The sequence below is a fragment of the Primulina eburnea genome, chromosome 1 (genome assembly GCF_022965805.1).
Source record: "Primulina eburnea isolate SZY01 chromosome 1, ASM2296580v1, whole genome shotgun sequence".
In the NCBI taxonomy this organism is placed as follows: Eukaryota; Viridiplantae; Streptophyta; class Magnoliopsida; order Lamiales; family Gesneriaceae; genus Primulina; species Primulina eburnea.
In genome coordinates, this window is record NC_133101.1 from 58,682,279 (window position 1) to 58,703,116 (window position 20,838).

Sequence of the window (20,838 nt, forward strand, 5' to 3'; positions counted from 1 at the left end):
CAAATACAATTTTTAACAATTTGTAGTTGTACCTTAGGCTTTAATGTTTGTATGTCTATGAATTCCATGGAGTTATTAAAAGTCCATGGAAAATTTGAATACATGTAGACTTTTATAGAGTTTATAAAAGTCAATGTTGAATACCACTTGACTTTTTAAAACTCCATGAAAGTCTATTTTGAATACCACAAGACTTCTATAGAGTATGCAAAAGTCTTGATTGAATACCTCTAGATTTTTAAAATCTACAAAAGTCATTAAAAGTCAATAAATTTCTCACGTTGAATACACCCCTAATCTAAGTGAGAAATAAGTTTTTTTTTTTAAATATTAGGAAGGTGCATAGTGCCCATCACACAATAACCAAGCAAGCACTTTTCAAATTTTCATCTCCTTGTCTCCGTCGGTAATAAAAAACTCCACACATTTTCTTCCTATATATTGATAGCCCCTACCCCGTAACCACTTGTCTAACTTCTCGAGCAAAACATTAGTTGAATCCCTCACTCAACCTGTTGCTTCGTCCGTAATAATTACTATTCTGGCGCATGGTTATGTCCGCCGTCGGTCCCCGGAATCCTCAAGAACTTGGCTTCCCCCGCCTCCGCTTCTTCCGCTACCGCCGTCTGAGATAGCCCGTTTTCTACCAGCAGTTCGCTACCTGTAGTACTTATACAGCATACACAGAATATATATAAATATTTATAGACAAAGAGCAATATATTTCATATGCCGTCGCCTAGGATCAATCAACGGAAAGGAGGCCATGATGAGAACAATAAGTGGAGGTTGTGGGAGAAGTCGTCGTCGTTTCACGGAAGACGGGATGGGGTAGAAGCGGATATCCTTCCGAGGCCGCGGACGGTGCCGGACTTGCTGGCAGGCAGGAGGAACATTGAAAAAACTCCAGATGAAGCGGTGGCATTGGTGAGGCCGCTGAAGCTGACCAAGTTGCTGCTGAACGTCACCGTACAGAGGAGTCTTGGCCCTGTGCAAGTGTTGATTCCGCCGGAGGCGACAGTGGAGGATTTGATTGCGGCGACGCTGCGCCAGTACGCCAAGGAAGCACGCCGCCCTGTTCTTTCAACTGATGCTCCAAGCTTTGACCTCCATTACTCCCAGTTTAGCTTGGAAAGTATGTTTTCGGTTCTTTTCAATTTCGGTTTTCGGTTCTTTTGAATTTCATACATTGTATCTCGGCTTGTAACTTCATATGTAATCCATAGATAACTCCACATGCCATTAAAATACTAATCAATTCAAGAAATATATATATATATATATATATATATATATATATATATATATATATATATATATATATATATATATATATAAACAGGTTTGGATCGTGACGCTAAGCCATCAGAGCTGGGATCAAGAAACTTCTTTCTCTGCCAAAAGCCTGTGGCGTCCTCCGCCGCTGAAGCGACGACGTCGAATTCGAAATGTTCAAAGGAAGCTGAAAAGCGTAGCAAGAAGAGGTTTCCTTGGCTCAATTTCATGGATTTCTAACTCTGAGAGATCCTTAATTACTGTCAGAATTCGGGGCTGCCTCTGTTTCCAGGAATCTTGATTCCTAAGTTCAGAGTAAAAGAATTGTAAAATATCGAAATTCTAGGAGTTAGTCCCTTTAGTCTGGGTGTCTGCAAAATTATTCGGCTCGTCATGTGCCAGCTCTTCGATGTCCGACGGACTGCCTCCACAAGATAACTCAGATTCTCATTGTGTGGTGTCGAATTTTAATTTTTGTCGGCATTTGTGTATCTTTTTATCTTTCTATGTTATAATTTTTTTTATATATCCTAATCGCAAGAGAAAAATCAAATGAACCCGGTCTCTATCGAAATCAACTGTAACATGTCTTTCCAATTCAACCCTAAAATCTCTTATTATATAAATTTAGTTTATTGGGTTTTGAGTAAAAATGAACAACTACCGTGGCTTCTCTAGCTTCTTATTTTAAAATTGAGCAACAAAATCTACCCATTATCCCATAAATCATCTCTCTCATGGTTTCATCTAGAATTTCTCGCAGTGTCTATAAAATCTTTTTCGTTCAAAATTTGCTGAAATTAATCTGATAATGTCAGCTTCAACCTTCAAGCCGTGTCAACACTAAAAAGCACCGTAACCAAGAATTACATTGAATAGAAAATGCTATAAATCGAAAATGTTACTAACAAAATCGTATAAGTAAACTCTGAAGACAAAATTATAATCAGAATAAGTGTACTGTTTATAATATGAGTATCGTGTAAAGAAAAACTAAACTAAACTGAGGCCTATTGCACAAATCACTACACTAACGAACGAAATAGTACCAGTAACGTAGGAGAAACTGATTTTTTCGATGCGTTTTGTGACCTTTCCACATCTCCTATTTACATATGCTGATGAAACACCAAAGGCTGCCATCAAGAGGGCAAAAACACCAAAGGTTGCCATCAATAGAGTAGCCGAAGCACCAACAGCTAGACCATGTGAAAGGTCTCTTCCGAGAGAAAAAATACCAAAAGTGACATAGACTAGCTAAGCGACTTTTGCCTTGATCGGTCCAACATTCGACGCACTCAAGTAATGCTCGTATGCACATTTTCCAGTTCAAATCAGACACATGATTTGCACTTTCTTGCGCCGACATGTGCGAGAGATGACATATTGACCAAAAATTCTTACACTTCCACAAAGTGTAACACGATATAAGTGTTAGAGTAGGTGCCCGTCGAGCCAAGTGTTGGCCGAGTGTTCACAATGAAACTCTATGTATAAGCAATCTTTATTTTAGTAATATTTGATATTATTGTTTTGACACATCTTTATCTGTATACCCATGCTAGTTGCATAGATAAAGCCCTTGAATATACAAATGGTAGAAAGAATATGAGATGCTCATATGATGAGTATCATGAAACTCATATTTGTAATACTGTATATTCTAAACGGTTCCTAGTCGATTCAGCCGCCACTAAGAAGGATATAGGCCGCTCGAGTTAGAGATTAGTATCTGCGATGTGAGTACCATGTTTCATTGGTAGGGGACATTGTGATGTCCGAACATGCAGATAGGTGCTCCTTGTAGAGTGCACTGAACAACCCTCCATAAAAAGACTTTCCAAGTGGTTCTCACTTATCGAGTGGAAAAGTCCTGGTTTATGGTTGTACAACATTAGTCCTTATGACCCGGGACAACATTGAGACTCTATGTGCTAGAATTACACTTTGACTTGTTTACCGACTCTCATGGGGTCATCAGGTGGCAAGGTTGGGTGTTCTGTCGAAACACATAGCAGTCGATGCATTGTAGTCGGGGATTCACTGCTTACCTACGGGTATGGATATCCTATGTGTTTTCATGTGTATGTAGGTTGAAATCTATGGCCAGAGTATGGTTGTAATTATGAAAGGTGTTTCATAGATTACACCATTGATGCAACTACGACATGACACATAGTATCGATTCATTGACAACTCTCGATATACCAATGGTTGTCGAATCGATCGGGATATATGAGTTGAAAGGACCGTACTGTACGCTAACCATAATTGAATGGTTCTTGCAGGCACTATCATTTGATACCTAGGGAATCATGTAAGCGATGCTGCTAGGCGTTTAACATGATTGGTTGGGTACTATCAGACTTGAGTTCTGACGTTCTTATTATCAAGGAGTTGATAAGTAAGAATGGAGCAATTGGGGTATGCTCATATAAGGACATGTTTAGTCCGAATCACATGGAGATGTGAACCCGCGGCTAGTTGTATCAATGAACCATTGAGGGCCACACAAGTACTAGCTTTCTAGATCCCGTTGAGAAGTAAAATAGTTCAATGTGTTGAACGGCTTATAAAGGAGTTTATAAGCGTAAGGAAAATTAGAAGTATGACTTTTATAAAGGAGAAACTAGTTCAATGTGTTGAACGACTTATAAATGAGTTTATAAGTGTAAAGAAAAATAGAAGTATGACTTCTATGAGAGAAATGTAAATTTTAATTTATGGAAGTGTTCCTAAATTAAAATTTGGTCAAGTGAATAATGTATTTGAAAATTGTGATTTTCATAAACATTATTATGGACTAAATTAAATTAATTCAAGTGTTGAATTAATTAAACACTAGTGGACCTAGTAGAGTCCAAATAATTAAATTAATTCAAGTGTTGAATTAATTAAATTATATTGAGTCTTGTAGAGCTCAATTTAAATTAATTATTTAACTAGTGAGACTTGGGTAAATTCAAGTAATGTTTAATTAGTCTCAAATATGTTTGAGATAATTAAATTTAGTCCATGGTTTTTAATTTGTTAAAAAACCATATAATATGCATGCATGGGAGGTGAAAGGTTGAGAGACTACTTTTTGAGTTTTCAAGGCATGGCATGCAACTTTATGCCTCAACTTTTCCCACAACTAAGACAAGTCTCCATTCCCCCTCATTCTCTATGCTATGGCCGAAATTTCTCATCCTTTCTCTCCAAGTTTTCTCTCCATTTTTGTGTTTTTCAATTGTTGAAGAATACACACACTTCTATTTGAAAAATCCTCATATTTTTCTAGTGCAAAATTTGAGGGGATCTACCTAGTTGGTGGTGGGCCTAATTTGAAGGAAAGATTCAAGGACTTGGAGGAGGAGGCTTGTAGATTGTCATCCTTTTCAAGAGCCAAGTTGTTTACAACTTGGTTGGTGCCATCATCAATCTCTTGAGATTGATAGGTAACGATTTTCTTACACCCTATGTATGACATAGTTGTGTTTATTGTATTTGTTGCACAAAGTTAGGGGTGGCCGAAATTTTTTGCTCAAAATTTGATTTTTTAAAACTTCCGTTGCGCTTCCGGTCACCGTAACCGATCTCCTTTCAATAAGCTCATCTATATCACATTATTTTCCGATGTAGGACAAACCCAACATCCCTTGATTTCCATTCACATAAAGAAAGCACATTAACACACACTAGGCAACTTATTGGTTCCGTCAAACCGTTTTCGGATCGATTCTTACCAGTTTTAGGTCTGCTGAGTTTGGAACCGGTTCTGATTCCAATTTGAAATCCTTGGAACCAATCCAAACCCAAGATCGGTTCGGTCTTTAATAAATCGGTTCGGGTCGAATCGGTTCCGAACCCTAATTTATTATATTTTAATATATAATTAAAATTAATAATATTAATGGACATTTTTTTTATTTAGTGTTTTGATTGCAAATACTTGTGATTAGATAAAAAAAAAATTATAACAAAACAACTTAAACTTTTATTTTATAATTGAAAATCTAAAATTTATGACGATTTATTAAAATATATTTTGAATACTCTGGATCTTCATCGGAGTTTGAGCTTTGAAATTCGTCGAGCGCTCCACAATCCTATTCTTTTTTCTGCTGCAAATCAATCTTGTAGATATTATAACATGCTAAGTGTTTCTAACTTTAAATTAGTTGTTTGTTCACCGATAATTCTTCCACATACTGAAAACGTTGGTTTAGAAGCAACACTTGAACTTTGAACGGCTAGGACATCTCTTCAATTGCCGCTAACACTTGATACAGTTGAGAATTTACTTTCTTTAATCTAGAACATCAAAATTCTCTGTAGTCTCAATATATTGGCTTAGAAAAATTTTATCTCGTTGTAATTTGTCGTTGTCACTGATTTTCCTTTGAACTTTTATCGTTTTAAACTTTGATAAAAGTATAGTGCTCCACTTTTGCTTTTTCTGTCGGTGTCTCCTCCGGCTGTCGACTTGGTTCACACTGTTCACTAGCATACAAGCCAAACAAATTTTGAAGAAAACACGTTATTGACTTCTTTTGATCTTCAACATTATTCTCCAAAAATTTAGAGTAATATTAAAAATACATGTTTAACTCACCTTGACTTTGACTAGGATCAAATAATGTTGTTATAACATGCACAATTGGGATTTTCTCTCAATATTTTAAATTTTTTTTCATGTTTGAAACAAAGTCATGCATAACAACATCACCACGAAATTTAATAAATCTATATAGCATATTGAAAATTAAAGGTAGAAACATTGTTGAATTATGATAGTTAATACCAGAAAATGTTTTGGGTTGCTTCTTTAAAAATTTCTAACAAAGATACACATTTACTCAAAATATCCCATTCATCATCAGTCAACATTAAAGACTCTATCAAAATATTATTGTAATATATATAGGCTCCGTTTGGTACTATGGATTGTCGTTGGATTATGATATTAGTCAAACGTTTGGTTGGTTTTTAAGAGCACCAGTAATATCCATGGGCCCGGGAATGGAGCACTGTAGAAACGTGAAAAAGCAAGAGAAGAATCCCAAATTGAAGATGGTATTGACAGTCCTATTTTGCACAGTAGAAGAGACAGGTTGTTTCATTTCCATTTGTACCCTTCGCCCTACTTTTAAACATGATTTATCTTTTCTCCATTTGTGTTCTTTTGTTGCAATTGGCCGCCGTCGTTGGTCGACGAGGTTCGTAAGTTGACTTCGTCGTTGCAAGCTCGCACTGAAATCTTTACAAGTATCAGGTAAAATATAAATTGAGGCAATTTTTTTTTTCTTTGCACAACTGTTTGTCTTCGTACAAAGTAGTTATTGTTCGAACCTTTGTTGAAAGAAAATGTTGCTTTGCTTTCCACATATGTTTTTTTGTTACAAATTAATTAGCTTTCGACCATTATTGAAAGCATTTGTTGGTCGCTCATTTTTTGTGGAAGTTCGTTTGTAACTCTGGAATTCCGTCACCAACATTTTTAGTTCAATCCAACATTTCATGCTTCAAGCGTGCATTCAAAGTCTTCTGTGACAATATGGACATCAAACGTAGAAACCTTAACTTCCTTTGGCGGATCTACTTCCGTAGTAGATAAGATGTGTGAGTTAACAGAAGCCGCACCGTCGAGTGAGAGATTAGTGGGTAGATCTATGAATGGGGAAAAAAATAGAAGCGTGATATCGACTGTGGTAGGGGTAAAATTGGACAACTAATTATTATACTACTACTTATCTTGACAAAATATATAGAACCAAACATAAATGCGGTTTGAAGACTAGTACTAAATGTCCATATACTACACGTTATTATCCCTTGTATTATCTTTCAATTATTAATCTCATCCTACGTATCAAACGAAGCCATAGAGTAACTAAATCCTAAAAACGTAACAAAGTGTAAAGCAAATGATATAAAAAATTCATATAGTTTCAACAGGGAGGGGAAATTTTTTAAATTTAATCTCATTTTTTCGACTAGTGTTTTTCAATCACGTCCATGTCTTCTTTCACGTAATAATTTTCCCATACTTTGAATTTTTCTTTTACAATAGTCATTTGTTCATCACATGCACATTTAACACATAAGTTGATAATATGACATATACATCTAACATGAAGCAAATTGCCATCTAAAATTGGTTTTAATGAATCCTTAAGATATTTAATCGCATGAGTATTGACGCTAGCATTAACGAATATGATTGACATTATTTTAGTTTGTATCACATAAATCTTAACAACATTTTATACATATCTAGCTATAGTGCATGAGTTGTGTGTTGATTCTAAATAATCTAACATTAAAATTCTTTTTTACATAGTCAAAGTTCATCTATCCAATGAAATGTAACTACAAGATAAGATTCATACTTCAGATTAGTTCAAATATCAGTTGTTAAACTAACTCTATAAGAAATATTTGAAAGATGTGATATTAATATTTATTTATATTCCTTATACATATCAAAAACAATATTCTTAAGTGTTTGTCTAGAAATATCATGAAACCATGTTGGATAGTACTAGTAAATTCAACAAAATTTTCTTGTTCAGCTATTATAAAAAGTTGATAACATTTCATAACAAATTTAACGATAGCTTTGCGAGATATTTCTTTTGTAATCGTGAAGGCTTTACCAGATGAAATATTAATTTGTTGTCGAGTAGTTTCCCTACCGAATGGTTGTAGAGTATCAGGGTCAGGCTTATGTACCTCGACTAAATATTTTTTCAAAATGCCGGTACCACTGGAATCACCACATATTTTATAAGAATATCTACTTTTGCAAATTCTACACACAACAGAAGAGTCGTTTGTACCATGTTTTTTTTCAATGTCAAAGTGATCCAAAACTTTGCTTCTTTGCTCGACCCGTCGGCGTGCTCGTCAGATTGTTGCTTCCTCCGACGGATGATGATGATCGAAAATTCCCACCACCTTCGTTGGGAAGTTCCGCAACATGTTCTTCCTCGTGACTGGGGGTTCGAAGTCTTCAAAATTGGGAATATAGGCAAAATCTTCACCAAAATCAAAATTGCAGTTTGAAGACGACGCAATTGAAAATATATTTAGTAAATACGTATAATGAATAATAATAAATAGCAATTGCGTTGAAAATATTAACAATTCGAGATTGACTTCAAAGAAATATAGAATGTGATTGTTGGGTAAATATTATAAAAAACAAACAAATATTTATAGGGATGGAAAAAAATATTTACAATTAAGCCCCTAAATTAGGGGCCTAATTGCAATTATTTCAAAAAATATCTGTTCCCAACGGATTTGTAATTTTTTTTTTCATTTTTTATTAATTTTTTGGCCAATGGATATGTCATTTTGTATTTTTTCGTTGTTAATTATTTTTTTTAAAATTCAAACCAAAACTGGATCTGGATCTGGTTCCTGTTCAGATTTCGGATCCGGTTCTAGAATCGGTCAAAAATCCAACATTATATATAATTACATCCGTGAATTCAAGTGTAGAGTATAAAGATTTTTTTTAATAGTTTGCAACAACAAACTTTCAATATTTAGAATAAAAAATAATATTTTTGTTATAAAAAATATTACTATGCTCATTATGACCTAAATAAAAGACGTATCTCACAAAATTAATATTTAGCATTCGAGTTCTTACTTGGGCTGCTTGACTAATTTAAATTTTCTAATTCTGGTCGTGAGTTTATAGATGATTTGTTTTCAACTGTACAAATAAGGATTATGTTTTTATTTCCGTGTTATCGATAGTTCACATTCGCCTTGGCTTACTTCAAGAATAAATTGTAAACATCCTTCTTGCATTTCGTTTTGATTTTAATTAATGAGATTAAATGGGAAAACGTGATTCTTCATTTGATATATGCTATTTTGTTACCATAAAGAAATACATATATTCATCCACGTTTTTTTAGGTTTTATGAATTCATAGCAAGCCCAATAAAAAGCCCATCCATAGAAAAAACGCAGCCCAAATACAAATATTTTATTTTAGGCAAAACGGTTGTGCCGTAACCCTTGCATCGTTTGTTATAAAAACCCCACAAAAACCCTCGCGAACCCTTGCTTCGCTTCTTTCAAACTCTGAAATTTTTCCTTCCCGTTCCTCTCCGCAAGTTCCCTCGTTTTCTGCCTGGTTTCAATGGAGTTTTGGGGTAAGCTCTTATTTCTTTGATTTGAATGAGCTTTCACTGACTTGTATTGTGTTCACTACTGAGGTAGTTAAATTTCATGTTCAATCATTGTTTGTTGATTGTGTTTCGCTTTTCGAATTAGAGTTGCAAGACAACATTAGGGTTAACTACTTTTCTTATTTTTTGTATGATATTTAATTTAAATTTTTTTTTTGTGTGGAATATAAGTATGTATTCACTTGCTTTGAGCTTTTTGGTATGCTTTGAATTATTACAGCTGTGTCAAGTTGATGGCTCTCTTTGCGGTTGAAACAATTTTGGTCCAGAAGAGTAGCTATAAGTTTTGTCGATTTAATGTTTTTTTTTATAAAAATAAGTTCCTTCTATGTGCCTATGCAAAATTCTCTTCTTTTGGGTATTTCTTTTTTTGAATTTTTGAATCATCTGGATTTATGTTTTGAAGTTGAATCTTCGTATAGAAGTTTTGATGAGGGCCTGTTCTGAAAATGACCTGTCCACAAGTTCCCAAATATCTTACCTCAGATTCATTGTATTCTAGATCATTTAAATATATCCGTCCGTTACTTTTTTCCTATTTTCAATGTGATTTTTTTAATTTGTTGTCCTCTTGCAACTCTAAGGAGTTGAAGTCAAATCCGGTGAACCACTTAAGGTGCAACCTCAGTTTGGCAAATTGATACATATCTCCCAGGTGAGAGTTGTTTATTTCGACATAGAGTTGCCTTTCATATAAGCTCGTGAATGTTGACTAATTTGACAAATGTTTCCAGGCAGCATTGGGGGAGGTGAAGGACGTGGAAGGAGCCAAGCATGTTCCCCTACGTCTGAAGATTGATGATAAGAACTTGTTTTTGGGAGCTCTTTCGGCAGAAGAAATAACTCAATTGATGTTTGACTTGGTATTTGAGAGAGAATTTGAGCTATCACACGACTGGAAAAACGGTAGCGTGTACTTCATGGGTTATATCGCCAATGATCCAGTTTCAGGTGCATATTCTTTGTTCCATAAATGTATGTGTTATTGCTATTCTTTGTGTAAGCAGTCAAATGCTGTTTTAAGGTGTCTCTTCTTGCTTTGATTGTTTTCCCTAATTCTGTTCATCATATCTCTATTCAATTTCTGTCTAGTTTCATTCATAAACGAGTGTTTTGGGATTTAGAAATTAAAGTATTCTCGAGCCTTTCTGTATTTGAGCTATATATTATGCAATCATTTCTTTGTATTTAGACGAGGAAGATCTCTCAGATGATTTTGAGGATGAACCAATTGATGCACTTCAAAATGGTGATCTTTCTGTCTCACTCCGTACACCTCCCCATTAGAAAAGGCTGTACAGATTTTACTATAATAAACTATTCTAGGAATGATGACTTCATTGTTTGTCTTTTTTCAAAATTTTAGGCAATATCGAGCAAAAGCTTGGGGATGTGAAGGATGCTAAAACTGCTGCCGCCACCAAAGGAAACAAGAAAGAAGAGCAACCGGTCTCCGATGAAGATGAGGATGACAGTGAATCTTATTCTGATGATGAGTTGGCATTTGGCAAATTAGCACAGGAGGATTTTGGCGACCTCTCTGAAGAAGTATGCTTTGTCATTTGCTTTTTTGACATCACACATTAGCCTAGTCTCTCCTTCAAAGACAGTATTATTGTAAACTATTAACGATCTATTGTTTACTCTGTGAGTTGGTGTTCAGGATTCTGAAGATGATATGGATGGGAGTTTTTCCAGTGAAGAAGAATTGCCAAAGGTACCAGCCCTTGAATCTCTGCCATGATTGGTATAATATGAATTTGGCTAATTTCTCTTTACATAGGAGGAGCAGCAGACCAAGAAAAGATCAGCCGATTCTCCACAAGAAGCTCCTCTTTTTAACAAGAAAGCTAAAACTTTTATTCCTAACAATACAGGTTTCATCTTTATCCCTTTTTGTGTTTTTACTGTAAAACAGTGCCATTGCATGTTCTTGAACATGTCTCGAACTTCATTCAGTTCAAAACATATACCTGCCCCTAAACTTGCCCTCTATTACGAATTAGACAACCGTGTGTCTATCAAAGATATAGGGCAGTACTAAGTAAGTATTTTGTTTAGGTAACAAGAAGACTGTCCATAATTCCATTCCTTTTCCTCCAAAAAAAAGTTGGAAAAGGTCCAGCTAGCAACAAGTCAAATGAAAAGAACAAGAAGTCGAATGGCCGCATGTCTCGCAAATAAAATCAGCTATAGTGCCATCTTCCTCTCCTATACCGTCACTTCTGTATTTACTCCTCCCTTTCAAAGAGTACTCTTCTGTTCACTCTGCAGTTGCACTGCAGATTGTTGATATTTTTTGATCTGGCATATACTACAAGAAATATGGCTCATTTATGTATTGGTATAAATTTTCTTAATATTTTTAGTGTTTGTTAGCTACAACATGGTGGATTTGTAAACAGGAATCAAGATTATTCTTTACCTTGTTGCATTTTTGGGAAAATCCACCATGGATTACTATTTCGTGTTTACTTATGGATTCTCTTACTTGTTTATTTTCATTCAAGGCAATACATTTCTCGAAAGGTAGCCATGGAATATTTCTGGAGAGGTAGCCATGGAATGCGGAAACGAGTTAAATTTCTAGATTCCTTAAAAGTCAAAAACCTGTATTTAGGTGCTTGGAGGCGTGTATATCATCATTCGAGCACATAGACAAAGAAAATCGGTCTTTATGAAAACATTATACCTCCTAACAAATTAATGAGTTTGCATGCAATCTTCCCATGGAATTACAGCGGTGGAAATGAGTTGGACCTGTCTGGTCGACTTGTTCAGTCACATAAAATAGGTGGATTGGGTGGGTTGCGGTTAAGTGGAATCAGCCACCTTTTTATGCCAACTTTTTTTCCGAATAGAAATTTAGAACAATTTCTTAAGTGCTCTTCATGGATACGGTGCCAGTCCTGTTTTTATTCCCCTAAATATAGATTATTTATTGCCTGAGAATTGCTTCTCAAAATACTATCAAAAATTGATTATTTACGGTTTGGTCTAAATTCTTTGATTCCAAATTTATACAAGCATCTTAAATGATATAATTTACAATATCCGATTAATATAAATTAAATTATTCTTGTTTTATAAATTTGTAATAAAATTGAAAAATCAGAATCAACTCAAAGAATAAAATAAGAAATCACCATAATGTGTAGTATGATTGTGAAACAATTAAAATTAATTAATGATTTGGTGACTTCTGTAATCTGTTTTTATCGTTCTTTCAAATAATTTTAGTTCTACTCATAGCCGAATTAGAACCAAAACTATTAGCATCAGAAGTAGCATTAGCCTCCATTATTTTCGTCTGCTAAGAAATATTTGACACCATAACGACAAGGGAGGAACAAAACCGGTGATACTCACTAAAAATTTAAGGTGCGATTCCAGCAAGTGTCTCTAGTCCAGACGCATGTTTCAAATTTGTCCTGAGCCTGAAATCACGAGTAAGACCGTTAGAAGGGGGCCGGGTGGGTATCTCGGTATAGCCCCTCCGACGCTCAAGTCAGAGACGGAAGATATAAGTGGAGAGCAGCTAAGGGTGCTGCTGAAAAATAATATATTGAATGTATGAATCGTATGTTCAAATTTGATATTTATAGGAGAATACTTGGGCCTTTCATGGACCCTCCACCTGGGTTAGGGATGGGCCTGGAGTTTGGGCTTGATTTTGATGGGTCCATCCATGGGTATCACCGGTCTCCCCCTCTCGAGTCAAACTGAATTGCATGTTCAAAGTTTGATTAATTGTGTTGTCCTTGGTTTATAAGGTGCGAGCTGTACTTTTTTTTCTTTGATGCTCAAAATCAAACTTTGTTGTTCAACATCTTGAATTAGTCTCCACAAGTTTGGAAACATCTCAAATCGCAATCCCTTTCTAAATGGAAAAATTTGGTTATGGGCTTCCCCTATAAATAGATGCCCCCTCCTTACTTCATTATCACTTCTCTCGCACAGTTCCTCGCCCTCGCCCACACATCGCCTCGCCCGCACGTCGGCTCGCCCCTCGCCCTCGCCTTGCACACCAGCTGGCCTCCTCGTGAACAGCCTGATCCACACACCCACTCGCCTCAACCCCCCTCCTCGCCTGATGTGCCCACTCGCCAACTTCGCTCATCTCCCTCGCCAACGCCCAGCCTCGCCCCTTCTCGCCAGCCACGTCTTCACCTTGCCCTCACGCCCACTCGCCCCTCGCCTATCAGCCTTGCCCTCGCTAACCTCGCTCATCTCCCTCGCCAACGCACGCAGCCCCGCCCGCATGCAGCCGCGCCATCTCCTCGACGCCAGTCTCGCCTTCACCCCCTCGAAAGCCCTCGCCAATCTCGCTCACAGCGATGCACCTTTGCCTGCCCTAGCCTCGCCGCCAGCCCCCTAGACAGCCCTCGCCCTCGCCTGCCCCCGTCGACCCTCTCCAGCGCTTGTACTACGCCTCCCTTCTCGCACCTCGCTCCTTCTGCCCATTGGGTTCTTTGGGATGGTATGATTTATCTCGCCGGACATGCAGCAGTCTTACTGAGGTATATCTCTCCTTTCAACTTTAACTTGATATTCAATATATGATTGATATTTCTCTTGTTCTCTTACTTTTTTCTTCTTGATTCAGGGCATCATGTATCTCGGAGAGTTGGTTGAGGGCGCCGACCTTATCAGGTCAAGTGCCTGTCACGATTTACGCGAAGGTAAGGTTCTTCGCGACCAACTCCAGGTGACCATAGACAAGGCGAAAGCGACACATGCCAAGGAGCTTTCGGAGTCCAAATCTCAATGTGGCGAGCTTCTGAAGGAGAAGCAGGAGCTTTAGCGACTGACACAAGATCAAGCAAAAGAGATTCGGAAGCTGAAGGAAGAGTTAAAGAATTCCCAAGCTGAAGCGGTACAAGTCCGCAGGGATCTTAAAGACGCCAAGTTGCAACATGCTTGAGAAGCCTCCTCATTCAAGGAAGAATTCCTCAAGTTTGAAGAATTCTATGAGATTTGTGGTCCTAAAGCTTACCATTACTTGGAGATGGGTTTCGATGGTGCTGTTGACCTCTTCAAGGCTCACGGTTACCCTCCGCCCGGCGTTTCCACTGACTTCATCGACATCGATGATTTCTTAGCGAGTCTCTCTTCTGATTCTTAGACTATGCTCCTTTACTTATGCTATTTTCTCATTTATGCAGACGATGTATGCCTTCGGGCCATATTTGTCACGCACTGCATTGCTTTACTTTCCACACTATTATGCGACTATGGATTTTGTAACGCTTATATTTGGTAATCTTCTTTTGCGCACTTTTGGTATGTACGAAATTTGTTATCTTCTTTTGCGTACTTTTGGGGGTTTCGATGTTCCCAAACAATTTGATGTGATTAGTGGATTGTATATATATTAATAATATTATTATTCATTCGAATATTTTCATAATAAAACTATACTAAATAATATTGCGCTTTAAATAATAATAATTGCAATAATGGAAGAGTAGGAGGGACAAGTTTTCAATTCAAATAAACTCCGAGACAGCACATAGCTGTGGGCTGCGGTGACAATTGAGCTAACGAAATTCTGTGTCCAAAAGCTCCATAAATTTGGCTTGGACCACTTCCTTCCCCGTGTCACGTTATTTTCTCGTAAATTTCGAGTACGCTCAGAAATTATTTATGAGTAGAGTAGACAAGAAATAATTGTCGCACCAATTTCTGCTAAATCAACACGCCGACACTCTTTCTTGGTTCTAAATTCTAATGATTCCATTCTTCCTCTTGGATTAATTTGGTTTGTTTTTGTTCTTTGTTGGATACTAAGTCACATAAATAAATGATTTCGGTTGTGCAATACGTTGGCAAAAAAACTGAAACAAGATTTCACACAAAAACTACAACCTCTATAATCTGAAAAGAAAAAGAAAATATCTTACATTTATATTTAAGCACTATTTATATGATCTTTATGCTCCTTCAATCTTTCTTGAACGCGTAACTTGCTGCATCTTCTGCCATTTTTTTGGCCACGAGCAGCAATAGACATCTGACTGAAATGAGAAGCTTGCATTTTCTATTACACTAAATAAATATTTTATGTTCTTGTCCTAAAGGATGTAGGACCGGGGTCGGCTTTTGGTCCAAGAAAAGCATAATTTTGTATACATATTTTGTGTAGAATTGAGAGATACAGTAAAAAGCTGAGTTGAGAAGACAGAACTCTGCTATCAAGAACTTGGGACTATGGTGCCAATGTACCCGAATCCTGCAATGGTAAAAGTGATGACTTGAAGGAATAAGTATATGAAATAGCAGTTCTTTCCATACAAGAAGTCGTAGCACCCACAGACGAAAAGAAACCCGGCGAATCCCAGTTCGTGCAGCTGTATTCTGTAGAAGAGACAAACTTATTTAAGAAAGTGGGATTCGATCAGCAGGGGAGTAGAGGCACAAGAGTGACAACAATCTGATCTGAAGTTTCGAGATATTTTACCGATCTCCGAGAAATTTAAACAGCTGTTTCTTTGGTGCAGCTGTTTTACTATTGGATTTGTTCTTAAGCGCATCACCAAGTTTTTCAGTGACTACCCATTCGTTAACTCGCTTTGCCTCCAATAACCCGATGAATGTGGCCTTGGTCCGGTGAAACGACATCACATTCTCAAAAAGAACCCAATAGAACAGCAAATGGAATGACCTGAAAATCACCCATGTCTGTGAGCATAAAAAACCATCGTGTCCAAAATTCTTAACCAACTTCACAATTTCTTGCGGAGTCGATGTACATACAGATTTATATACCTTGGAGTTCCGACTGAGTTGAGGGCCGTTATGATGCATGGAATGTAAATGGCTCCCCATTTAGGGACGTCGACTTCAGGGACTAGAATTGACAATGGTAAAACCACGCAATAAAAGAAGAACGTGAAGAAGTGGGCGACGATCTTTCGGACGAAGAAGAAGCTATAGATCACATAAAACTTCTTGTACAACGAAACTTTCTGCAAAAGATTAGCACAAAACAAAAGGGTAAGTTCCTGTCCAGTAATATTTCGTTAAAAATGTGAATTTAATTACAGATTATTGCAAAACAAATTACCCTGTTCAACACAATATCTAGCACCATTTTTCTGAATAAATTTGCTGGACCGCAAGACCATCTGTGCTGCTGGAATCGGAAGGCTTTAAAAGTACTCGGAAGCTCACTTTTAACCTATCATAATTATACACACAAGCCAAAAACAAAACCTTTGATAAAATGATAAAAATATAATTACAGTTTGACAAACAAGAACAAATATGAAATCGGTTTGTTATGAAGATACCTGGAGGTCTCCCAAGTAGACAAATTTCCAACCCTTGAGACCAGCTCGAATAGCAAGATCCATGTCTTCCACCGTGGTTCTATCTTTCCACCCTCCTGCCTCATTTATCGCCGCAATCCTCCATATTCCTCCAGTTCCTATAAGGATCGGATCGTCCAGAATTATAAATTATCACGCCGTTATTATGTTCGTAAATCAATCAAGTTTTTGTGAAACAACTTTAATGGAGTAAAGGCTAATTAAATTCATTGTTGAATTAATCATCATTATATTAAGCATGCTTGTATTATTGTTACCATTAAAGCCAAAGAAGGCATGAGTGGAAGATCCCACTTCTTGCTCAACTGTAAAATGGTAGTCCAATGACATCTCTTGCATTCTTGTCAACAAGCATTCGTCCGCATTCACTGCAAAATTTTATAGGAACATTTGATTTTCCAATATAGAAGAAACATACATTTCACAGTCCAATTTTTCCAAAAAAAAATACGTGTCGACCAATGTTCCAAACATGAGCAAGAGAGTTTTCTGACAGCACGTGACTCCACAGTTCAAAAAATATCCAAGATGCGATACAAAATCTTGTCGGCACTCAACATTTTCCGAAATAGGTGGCGATGAATTACAACCCTGCACTCCACCTTCGTGGTTGACCCTTTTCACCAGCTTTAACTTTTTATTCACCAATAATAGCCATTTAAATTATAAGAACACACACACACACACACACTATGTAGATTGTCTATATCTTGTTACCTCACTCTTGTGATCAACAAGGAAAGACTAGAATCCCTTCAATGGAGTCGCTTATCACTAGGTCAAGAAATCATTGACACAGAAAATTTCTTCCCTATTGACTTTAACTTATTAGTTCATATTGGAAAATAAATAAATAAAACAATATAAATCCGCCAATTTGAAAAGAGTTGGGTCCTGACGCCGTGATGTGGGGCGCCAAGTAGACAAACGGAAAATTCGACCCTACCCCTGCAGGCACTGCCTGCAGGGGTAGCACTGCCTGCAGGGGTAGATCCAAGGGCCAGAAAAAATTCTGGCCCATTTTTTTTTATTTTTTATTTTCCCCCCTCTCCATGAAGTGAATTTTGGACCCTTGATATGGTGTGGGGCACTGCCCCCACACCCAGCGTCGACTTTACCTAGACAAACCAAGTGTGTCAGATGATTCAGGGCGTTAACGGCCCCACTCCGTCAGTCAAGATAAGAGGGCCTAAATAGATCCCACTTGCTGGTTAGGTATCGGGCAAATATCATTAACAAAGCAACCCACGACAAAAAATAAAATTCTAAACAGATAGTTTATTAGATTTTTGTCTTTTCCAGCTTTTAATTTTAGTAATAAATAATAATTTGGCGGTCTATGCTAGTTCAAAATTTCTAAACACGAATGAATTTCAATAATAAATCATGAATCTAACTGATATTAAGAGTTAAATTCTAAACAAGTTCAATTCTCCAATGTCACATTTTAGTTGAACTAATAAACAAAGGCATGCATGTTTAAGTCCACCGACACAATATCCATGCATGTTTCCATCACCGACACTCTTGCATGTTAGAAAAATGAGGGGAAAAGCGCATCTCCAATGTCACATTTTAGTGAAAAATAAAATATTTACCAATCTAAAACAACAACAATAATATTATAAAGTTTATATTAAATATTTTTCATGCGCAAAAAATTAAAACTTAAGAGCAATAGTCACAGATATTCGACTCTTACCGAACCTCCAACGGCCTTGCACAAGGGCGATATCGGGGTTGTGAATCAGGAAAGGAACAGACCGCCGGAGAAAGTCGGGCTCGGGTCGGAAATCGGCGTCGAAAATAACGACAAAGTCGCATTCTTTGACGTAATCGTGTTTCAAGCCTTCTTTAAGTGCTCCGGCTTTGTAACCTCCCCTAGTCTCTCTAATTTGGTATCTGATATTAATGCCTTTACTTGCCCACCTTATGCATTCTTTCTCTACCATATCCTACACAGCGTTTAATTCAGTTTAAAACCTTTGTACTACATAACGGCTGTGCTTTTATGTTTAACGGATCAAATGATGACAACTAATCATCTAATCAATAGCTAGCATTTCAATTTCGACACCCAAATCATGAAAATGCAGATATATACATAATAATTTCTGAAAAATGTAAACTTCCATCATTACATGTAAACGTATAGATTCTATGACTCTACGACTGCACCACCGTACACAACAATGGAATAGCCCTTCTGTGGAAAACGGAGAATTAAGTGCGAAATGGAATCATGCATCGTACCTTGATGACAAGATCAGTGGAATCATCCAGAACTTGAATCACCAGCCTATCAGTAGGCCATGAAAGATTACACGCCGCTCCAATGGAGATCTTGTAAACCTGCAACAGAACAGCCACAAGAAAACAAACAAATGTCACCTTCTTTCTCTCTCCAAGCATCTCCATCTCTGTGTGTGTGTGTGTGTGTGTGTGTGAAGAAAGTACAGAGTCAAGAAACCAGAGACTCGCCTCTTTCTCGTTGAACATAGGGATCTGAACAAGAACCATAGGGAAAGCGCCATTTCCCATCTCCAAATCATCTTTCATCGGCTCCCATTTGTATCTTTTCTCAGGCTTTTTCCAGAAAAGCTTCACGAGAATGATAACGACTCCCATATAAAGCCTCTCCATGAAAACCATGATTGACATTGCCAGACAGATGTACACAGAGATTCTCAGCAAGGGAACAATCAATGGCGCTTTGATCAGCTCCCATAAAAGACCAATCTGACCCGCCATGTCTGCCGTGTATCCCGGTAATGATTCTGGTATAAAACCGTTCTCGGAGACTTCAGCCATTTTTCGTAGTTTTCAAAAATCAAGAAACAGGGGAATGTAGAAGAGAAAAAGACGGGGATGCTCTGTTTTTCAATCTCACTGTGCTTTATGCTATATCTGAATAAACCTATAGATCTGCTGACTTCTTGCGCCCGTATTCAAGCCCAGAAATAGATTCGAAAACAACGGAAAAACGGAACTTGGCTACACAAATCGGCTCAAGATTTTCAAGAACTGAGGCTGGTTAAAAGAGTCGCACACCTCTTCTCTTGCATTCAGATGTTTCTGCTCTTAGTTTCGAGCCAATGAATTGCTTATTTCACTGTAGCATCGTGTGAGCAGTAGCGGGAAGGGAATGGAAGAGAAGGGGAGGAGTTGAGGAGAGTGGAGCAAGTGAGTAATGGGGGAGCAAGTGTGTGAGAGACGAAGAGGCTTTTTTTTATAGTCATTATTCTGTTTGATTTAGACTTACTGTTGCTAATTCCGTAAGTCTTTTTTTAGTAAAAACATTAAAAAAAAATAAAATTGAGAAGTTAGTGGCATAAATTTTTACTCTTTCTTTTCTTTTATTGTCTTTCTTATTCATTATTTAAATTTTGAGCAACGGTCTAATGCTAATTCTTACTTGGAAGTATTGAATTCTGATTTGAAATTTGGTATAGTCACACGGAAAAAAGACGAGTCGGTTTGTTTCATAAAAATAATATTTTCTCATAAATCGAATTAGATAAAAGATCCGTTTTACAAAATTATCTCGTGAGATGTAATTTTTTTAAAGATAATTACTATTATAAAACAATAAAAATTAAAATTTTATAAATAAAACACCCCTTAATTTATCAATCACTTCACTCATATTAACTCCCAGAGACATGTCGATAACTCTAGAGAATTTTCTTACAAGCACTCCCTGTACTTTCGTAGAACGATTGGAATTTTATTTAGGTTGTAATATTCTATGAATTATGTTCAGCTGGACCTTTAATGATATTAATGCCAAGAAACTATCTTGTACACGTAAAATAATAATAAAGAAAAAAAAAACAGAAGTGGGTCATACCTGCCGTTACTCCGGGACATGATTCCGGATCCGGGTTTTTCTTTCTTTGGAAACGGGATCCAAATTTCGATAAAACAATTATTGATGGTCTGCAACGCAAAAACCCAAATGATGATGATTGAGAGAAAGTGCCGACAATATCCAAATACTCACCTTTGTTAAATATGTGTTATTCTCGGGATAATTT

At 37.0% G+C, this 20,838-nt stretch overlaps 2 protein-coding genes and 1 long non-coding RNA gene across 4 annotated transcripts; 2 read left to right on the top strand and 1 right to left on the bottom strand.

Moving 5' to 3' along the window:
* The first annotated feature begins 320 nt into the window (after nucleotides 1–320).
* LOC140834523 (uncharacterized) lies at nucleotides 321–1,803 on the top strand. Its single transcript, XR_012118732.1, has 2 exons — nucleotides 321–1,135; nucleotides 1,343–1,803. It is a non-coding gene; the product is annotated as an uncharacterized lncRNA (long non-coding RNA).
* Nucleotides 1,804–9,288: 7,485 nt separating this feature from the next.
* Nucleotides 9,289–11,936, top strand: LOC140813134 (histone deacetylase HDT2-like). 2 transcript variants are annotated; one of them, XM_073171586.1, is made up of 8 exons: nucleotides 9,289–9,434; nucleotides 10,055–10,125; nucleotides 10,205–10,421; nucleotides 10,663–10,719; nucleotides 10,837–11,018; nucleotides 11,134–11,187; nucleotides 11,254–11,347; nucleotides 11,532–11,936. In XM_073171586.1, the coding sequence occupies exons 1-8, from the start codon at nucleotides 9,422–9,424 to the stop codon at nucleotides 11,597–11,599; spliced, it is 756 nt and encodes a 251-aa protein (XP_073027687.1). In that variant the 5' UTR covers nucleotides 9,289–9,421; the 3' UTR covers nucleotides 11,600–11,936. The 2 variants fall into 2 exon arrangements, with proteins under 2 accessions (XP_073027687.1, XP_073027694.1); XM_073171593.1 differs by having other exon boundaries at nucleotides 11,257–11,347.
* A 3,427-nt stretch (nucleotides 11,937–15,363) lies between these two features.
* LOC140834527 (glucomannan 4-beta-mannosyltransferase 2) lies at nucleotides 15,364–20,010 on the bottom strand. The gene is made up of 9 exons (XM_073199477.1): nucleotides 19,283–20,010; nucleotides 19,055–19,153; nucleotides 18,504–18,756; nucleotides 17,059–17,169; nucleotides 16,763–16,899; nucleotides 16,537–16,650; nucleotides 16,239–16,438; nucleotides 15,931–16,134; nucleotides 15,364–15,827 (listed from the first exon to the last, which is right to left on the bottom strand). Exons 1-9 carry the CDS (start codon nucleotides 19,610–19,612, stop codon nucleotides 15,665–15,667), a joined length of 1,611 nt encoding a protein of 536 aa, XP_073055578.1. The 5' UTR covers nucleotides 19,613–20,010; the 3' UTR covers nucleotides 15,364–15,664.
* Nucleotides 20,011–20,838: the final 828 nt, after the last annotated feature.